The 7,532-nt window shown below is 41.7% G+C and overlaps 1 protein-coding gene across 1 annotated transcript in view; it reads right to left on the bottom strand.

Annotated features, from left to right (window-relative positions):
- Window positions 1-412: 412 nt before the first annotated feature.
- OTX1 (orthodenticle homeobox 1) overlaps window positions 413-7,532 on the bottom strand; it is a 7,569-nt gene continuing 449 nt past the window's right edge. The window contains exons 2-4 of the mRNA XM_069768695.1: window positions 6,420-6,638; window positions 4,357-4,508; window positions 413-2,387 (exon numbers count right to left, since the gene is read on the bottom strand). Of these exons, the coding sequence (XP_069624796.1) occupies window positions 1,608-2,387; window positions 4,357-4,508; window positions 6,420-6,516 (1,029 nt within the window). The 5' untranslated portion in view covers window positions 6,517-6,638 and the 3' untranslated portion in view covers window positions 413-1,607. The remainder of the gene's footprint in view (window positions 2,388-4,356; window positions 4,509-6,419; window positions 6,639-7,532) is intronic.

Raw genomic sequence — 7,532 nt, 5'->3', positions numbered from 1 at the left:
TTTTTTTTTATCAAAAAGTCTAGGGAAGCTAAAAAAAACAAAAAAAAACAAACAAACAAAAACAAAACACATGTGAAAATTTCCCTTACCTGGAACATGTATTTGGAAAACCTCAGAGTACTCCCCAAATAATGACCAGGAGGTGAATGAATAAAAATGAAATTTTTGCTAATTGCGAATATATGAAATATATATATATATATATATATATATATATATATATATATATATATATATAGATAGATATAGATATATTTTATTTTTTACATTCCAAAATTTGATTTAAACTTAAAGGAAATAAATAAATGTAACCTGACCAGTCATTGTGGCTTCTTCACCCACTTTCTCTATTTGTCATGCCCGCTGCCACGTTAATGGCGCCACATGGAAATGATGACACGAAACCTTGGAATCCATTAGTCTGATTTTTATTATGGGAAGAGGGGGTATGCAGATATGCGCTTCCCTTACACTGGGAGTGACGTGACATACCATGTTATCAAATTTACAAACATTTTTTTATTATTATTAATTTTCCACCTACACAGGGACAAACTGATCCGAATCTTCAGTGACACAAATGGAAGTGCTGAGACAGAACTTTATACCGTGAGCCCAATTCAACTAAAGGGACAGTACAAAATGAAGTGATCCTACATACAATGCCTATTAATACACACTGCAACCACAGGCCGCGGCCGCCCCAGGATGCGGGGGCTTAGTGGTCGCCCACACGCCGTGGACGCTGCCACTTGTGGGTCGTATCATGATTCAAAGGGAACCTCACCTACCAGTGGGGGCCATGGCCACCGTCATCAGTGCCTCTAATGGAGCAATGGGCCGGGGCCAACACCACACGTGGGGGGCTGGTTGGACTCTGACCAATAAACTCCAACCAACCTTTTCATGTGCTGTCATTTTTATATATATATATATATATATATATATATATATATATATATATATATATATATATATATATATATATATATATATATATATATATATATATATATATATTTAATTATCTGTTGCCTAAATTTAACCCCTTTGACGCCCCGGGAGTCTCTATTGAAGGGATTTGTGATGACGTGCAGTAGAACTGACCCACAAACCCCCAAGTCTCATATCAACAATTTGGTTTCTCCACAAAAAAGGGACTGTCAGGAGAATTATTATACTGAAAATATTATAATTAAACTAAAAATAAAATGGGTCCTAGCAACGGACCGAATATTTACACATTTCAGCTGCTACAGGCAGCAAGAGGCTGCAAAGTCCAATATCCTACACCTGGAGAACGTGTGTATACTGTGCGCTGACGGCCGGTGGGGGGCGCCCGTCTAGGAGGGCCGCCCCCGGCTATATACACTTTAGCAGAAGTGATGACCTGTGGGTATAGGCCAAGAATATATATATAGAAGTGGATGGGAGAAAGAAGGTTCCACATTCCCATGTTCTTTGCAGACATCACAGTCCAGGGGACCAATAAATAATTCACAGGAGGACAGTTACTACAGCAGGTCCAGACTGGTGACCGGTTGGGTCATGTTCTCCTCCCAGCTCCAGCCAGGACAGTTTACTTCCAGAACTTTATGCTCCTTGGCTCACAAAACCTGGAACCTCCAGGAGGCCTGATCTTTGTAGTCCAGACAGTCGGTGGAGTTGAAGTTGAGTTTCCAGGAGGAGGCGGCAGCAGCCTGGTCCTTGTAGTCCAAGCAGTCAGAGGAGTTGAACGGCAGTCCTGTGCTGGCATAGCCCTGGTGGTGGTGGTGATGGTGGTGGCTGGAGCTCTGGCTCAGGTGGTGGTGGTGGTGATGGCTGGACATGGAGGAAGGAGTCATGGGGCTGAGCTGGTGAGGATGGTGGTGGGAGTGCATAGGGGCCAGGTAGGAGCTGCAGTCCACCCCTCCGAAGTATGAGGAGGAAGGGCCCGGGTAGCCCTGCGTGTAGCCGGCAGCCTGGCTGTAGGTCATGGGGTAGGAGGCAGCAGACGAGGAGCCGGAGCGCTGCATGCACGAGGCACCGGCCGCAGCTCCCAGGTGATCGGGGGCAGCGCCGGGGGCAGGAGCGGTGCCCGGGGAGATGGACGCCGGGCTCCAGATGGACGACGCCGTGCTGCCGCTCAGAGCCGCCGCGGCCGCTGCGCCCAGGCCGGGGTTACCGGAGGAGCCGGAGCTGGAGGACGACGACGAGGAGGAGCCGGAGCTGGAGACCGCGGGAGGGGTGAACTGGCCGCTGCTCTCCGACCCCGAGCTCTCCCGGGCCGGGCTGCACTTCTTCTTAGCGGGCCGGTTCTTGGCTCCGGTGCCGCCGCCGCCGCCGCCGCTGCTCTGCTGCTGCTGTTGCTGCTGCCTGCACTTGGCCCGACGGTTCTTAAACCAAACCTGAAGCAAAAGGACAAAAACAGAAAAATAGAACGATCATCCCAGAAATAATGCACGGTCGGACGAGCGATGCGGGGGATCGGCGACCGACAAGAACTATTAGATTGCACTCAGATCATCTAAACAGCAGCAGAGCCAGATATATTGTAGGTGGACAACGAAAAATTAAATACGGATTGGAGATATATAGATAGATAGATATATACACACACACACACACACACTTTTTTATATATTACACAACAAGCACAGGAATATAATAAAATAATGGAGAGATATCGGTTCATCCATAGTCTTTAGACTATTTTCACATTGAAGATGTAAAGGTCTGCAATTGTCATCCAATCATTGGGTTTAGATTATTATATGTGCGACTATTCATTATTACCGCCGGGATTATATCACTCTGACAACTTTCTGACACCTTTTTGCTCCTTTAGAAAACTATTAATTCTTTACAACTCTGCTCTTTTTGGACTTAAATTATCGATCAAATTTTATTAGGATAATTATTCGTTCAGATAAGATTTTTAATCTATTCATTGCTAATAATTCTGAAATTAACGTCTGGAGGCAATGAGATCGACAGAAGTCATGAACCTTTGCCATATATTCTCCAAGTGACCAATTTCGATTAGAAACTAAATAATTTGGGCTGAAGTTTTTTTTTGTTGTTTGAGTTTTTTTTTTTTATTAAATAAATTGGATTTTTGTAAAGCGAAATACAGAACTCGATAAGAAAAAAAAAAAAGTTATAAAACTACTAATTTAATTATCCAGAAATAAATTGTTTACTGTAAATATGAAACATTGTTGTCATAAACATATACAGGGATATATAGAAGTTATTCCTATTTGTTTGCTTTAGAAATCCATAGGAACCTAATGGTGGCTTCCTATATTTGTTAAACAATAGACAAAAAAAAATGTATCTTAAAATTTAAAATTGCCAGGTTAATCTTAAATAATATAATATATATTACAACATTCAAGTGAAAAAGTTTTTTTTTTTTTTTATTTAATTGCTTATCGTGGCAACGTTTCGGTTCCTTAGTGGGAACCTTTGTACACACACTGTAAATATTCATGTGGAAACTTTTCTCTTCACATACACACACAGGGTGGCCACTACTTTCTGTAGGGGGCGCTACTTTTCCTACCAGTCTGGCATATAGTCATGTACACAATGTAAATATAAATATACATAATATATAATGAACACTACCCACTAAAGAAATCAACCACCATTTATGTTCCATTAATAAAAATAAAAAAATACAAAGAAAAAGAAATCTGATCTTACAGGTTAAAAAATAAATACAAAATGCTAGTAAATACCCTCCATCATACTGACCCTAATAATAACTTTCCAGAAAGCTGCAGCCCCACAGGTTGCCCACCTGTCCTGTACGGTGACTGCACCCTGGACCCCCAGCCCCCACCCTCCCTTACAGATAACTAGATGGCAGCATTATCATAGACAGTTGTGCAGTCAACTTTTCTGCAGACTTTCCTACAGTCCCAGCTCCATGTCCAGCTCTAGAGACAACATGGCAGCCACAGCTCACAGGGTACCCCAAACTAATGATCACAAGTCCAGAACTTTCCTTACCCCAACACCCCCCCCCCCCCCATCCCCATACCTTCCCACCCCCCATATCAGGAACAGGCCAGGGGCTTCTCACAGACACGAGTACAAATATCCCACTACCATCAGAAATCTACTCTAACATCCATTTGATAGGAAAGGTATATATAATCACACCAAGAGGTTCTGCAGCAGCCTAACTTAGAATTAATTAGTGATCATGGGGGGTGGGGGCATTTGTCGGTAATAATGATTGAATGGCTGCAATCATCCTCCTTCCAGAAAGAAATGAATGAAATTGAAGGAGGAGTGGAGAGAAGGTTTCCCTGCGGAGGAGCCCAGGTGGCGGCCGAAGCGCAGGGGCAGATCGCGTGGGATTACCTGGACTCGGGACTCGGGCAGGTTTATCTTCAGAGCCACCTCCTCCCTCATGAAGATGTCCGGGTACCGGGTCTTGGCGAACAAAGCCTCCAGCACGTCCAGCTGTGAGCGGGTGAAGGTGGTGCGCTCCCGCCGCTGCTTCCGCGGGGTGGCTGTGGGGCAGACGCGGAGCGGTTAGTGATGTCCGCCGGACACGGAGGCTGCGGATCCGCGCCTGCACTACACGGAGGCTGCGGATCCGCGCCTGCTGTAAGGAGCCCTGTCTAATCTGGAGCTAAAACACAATAATCTGCAAAACTAAAACCTAAACTGTACTGAACACTAGACATTAGAATTCGGAGATTAGGCAACAAAGTGTAGAGAAATGCACAACTTCTGCTCAGCTACAGAAATGACAAAGGCCTGGACTAAAGGAAATCATCCTGATTAATGTCCATCGTGAGGCAAAAAAAAAAACACATAGAATAAATCAGAATCCTAAAAAAAACCAAGAAAGACCAACGAAAACAAGGATCCATAAAATATAACTTTTAATGAACAAAGTTAAAAAAAAAACTATTTTCAAAATAACAAAACAATTAAAAAGGACAATTCATGTACCTGTTAGACCCTGCTGGGTAACTACAATATACCCTGCCTGGCAGGGTTACCCAGCAGGGTCTAACAGGTACATGAATTGTCCTTTTTTAATTGTTTTGTTATTTTGAAAATAGAGTTTTTTTTTAACTTTGTTCATTAAAAGTTATATTTTAGGGATCCTTGTTTTCGTTGGTCTTTCTTAATGTCCATCGTGCTCTGTACACCCAGATCCACGCAGGATCATATCTGCCAGGAGTGGGAGCAGAATGGGCAGGATACTGGCCCGGAGATTCACTATTTACTAAAACAATATTAAGGCCTTTTCTTAAGATCGTATTTATTTTACACCCTGAACAGTCTGGTGGAGAGGGACACGTTATACCTCAATAGATAGAATTATAGCGACAGGTATTGAAGTGTCTTATTGTTACATTTCCTCTCATCATTGTAATCAGCACATAATAAATGCAGAAATTACAGGATGATTTATCAGTAATCCTAATAGGAAATGCAAACCCAAAGCGAGCAGATTGGGATCAAGCTAAAACTTGACAGGATATTAACATTCTACAATTTTTACATTTAAATATTGACAGGAAAAAATAAGAGCATTTAACACTGTAATATATATATATATATATATATATATATATATATATATATATATATATATATATATATACATATACACACACACACACATATACATACATACACATATACATACAACAAATATATAATTAAATATTTGCATTTGTTCTATATGTACATATGGTAGTCATCTATATATTGTAGTTGTGGACATACACATATATTTATATAATGATGTTATCAGAAAATTGTTTCTTCCTTGTTATTTTATATATTTTCGAAACTTTAAAACTTCTCCACTGATCCCTCCAGAGGCTTCTCTTCATCAGTTCTGTCGCTTTCGATCTATAAATGCAGACACGCGATCGTATCGGTGAAGAATGAAGAGAACTCTGGGAAAGTTTTGAAAATATATAAAATAAGAAGTAATAATTACGAGGCCTGACCTTCACAGGCGGATCTGTCTCCGGTTCTCGCCTTTTACACCAGGTCTTTGTTTTAGAACATTTGTCCCAGAGATTTAGAAAGAGAAAGTGATCGAGCTGGTGGAGGGGATCGGAGGAGGCCCCGCATTCCCCATTACAGGGCTCAGATCCGCCCCGATCACAGGTGATCCAGAGTCCAGACCGAGCTACAGAACTGTCACTAACTTACTACAAGTCCTCATCTCTCCGGATATATATCGGATATTACACCGATAGGAGAACACACCGGGAACAGCACTGGGCTCAGGAATGAAAACTTACAAAATAGATTTACTACTGAAGACAAATCTTATGGATCGGATTCCTCTCTGCGGATCTTTAGACTGGACACAAATCACAATGGGATCTGCAGCTCAGTGGCCCCATAACAATGGCCGGGGGGCAGTGTGGGGTGCTGGGGGGTCTTACCTGGGTATCCCACTGACGGGTGCAGTAAGTCCATTGCTGGTCCTGTGAGCCCCAAGCTGTTCATGCCATAGGGGGGCTGTTTGAGGTAAGACATCATACTAACAGCTGCCCAGGGCTCCCCGATATGATCCACAAACTGGGGGTATTCCTCTATGTCACCCAACACACGAGGGGCATTAATGGCTGCTGATTATTATCCCCAGCAAGGCAGGACAGAGTCTGGGGGATAAGAACAAACAACAGTTATTTGTGACAGTGTACATCATGCAATGTATATAATATTATTATTATTATTATTATTATTATTAATAATAATAACATATATATTTATTTAGAGATACACAGATATTCTAGGGTTTATTACGTCACTCTGCCCCCTGCTTCCTGAGGAACAAATGTAAAATGAGTGAAGAATAAATATTTATCAGCCCCCCTCCCTTCCGACTCGAGCATTCCTAATTCTCACCTCCTAATAAATCAACAAGACTTTAGCACATCGGCCGATCCCGACTGTGACAACAAACAAGTCACTTTACATATGCACAAATTGATGAGATTTAAGCAGCTGTCATTTATTTTCAACCTAAACTTTTTTTTTTTTTTTGCAGATGGCATCCATTGATAAGCTAATGTTATCTCCAACCAGCCCCCCTCCAGTCAGGAGCTAATGAATGGAGATCCCAAACAAATCCCCTATTTACATAACTCCCTCCAATCAACCAGGTGGATCCAGCCCTGTGCAAATATATATATATATATATATATATATATATATATATATATATATATATATATATATATATATATATATATATATATATATATATATATATATATATATATATATATATATTAATAAGGCAGACGCTCAGTGGGATCGCCTATGCTTCTGACAGTGGGACCCTGCAGATCTCACTTGTTGGAAAATTACGATCTGTTCTGTGCAGACATTTTTTTGGCAAGTGGATCTGCCCTGTGTTGTATAATAGGTGGGAGGAGAGAAAGGGGGAAAAACACCAAAAACAAACACCCCGTCCGGGGATCAGTCCAGGTGAGACATTACTGCTCCTAATCCACAAGATCTCAACATCAACAACTAAACACAGAAGAAGA

Source organism: Ranitomeya imitator, chromosome 5 (genome assembly GCF_032444005.1).
Source record: "Ranitomeya imitator isolate aRanImi1 chromosome 5, aRanImi1.pri, whole genome shotgun sequence".
Lineage (NCBI taxonomy): Eukaryota > Metazoa > Chordata > Amphibia > Anura > Dendrobatidae > Ranitomeya > Ranitomeya imitator.
This window is presented reverse-complemented; position numbering and strand designations above follow the sequence as displayed.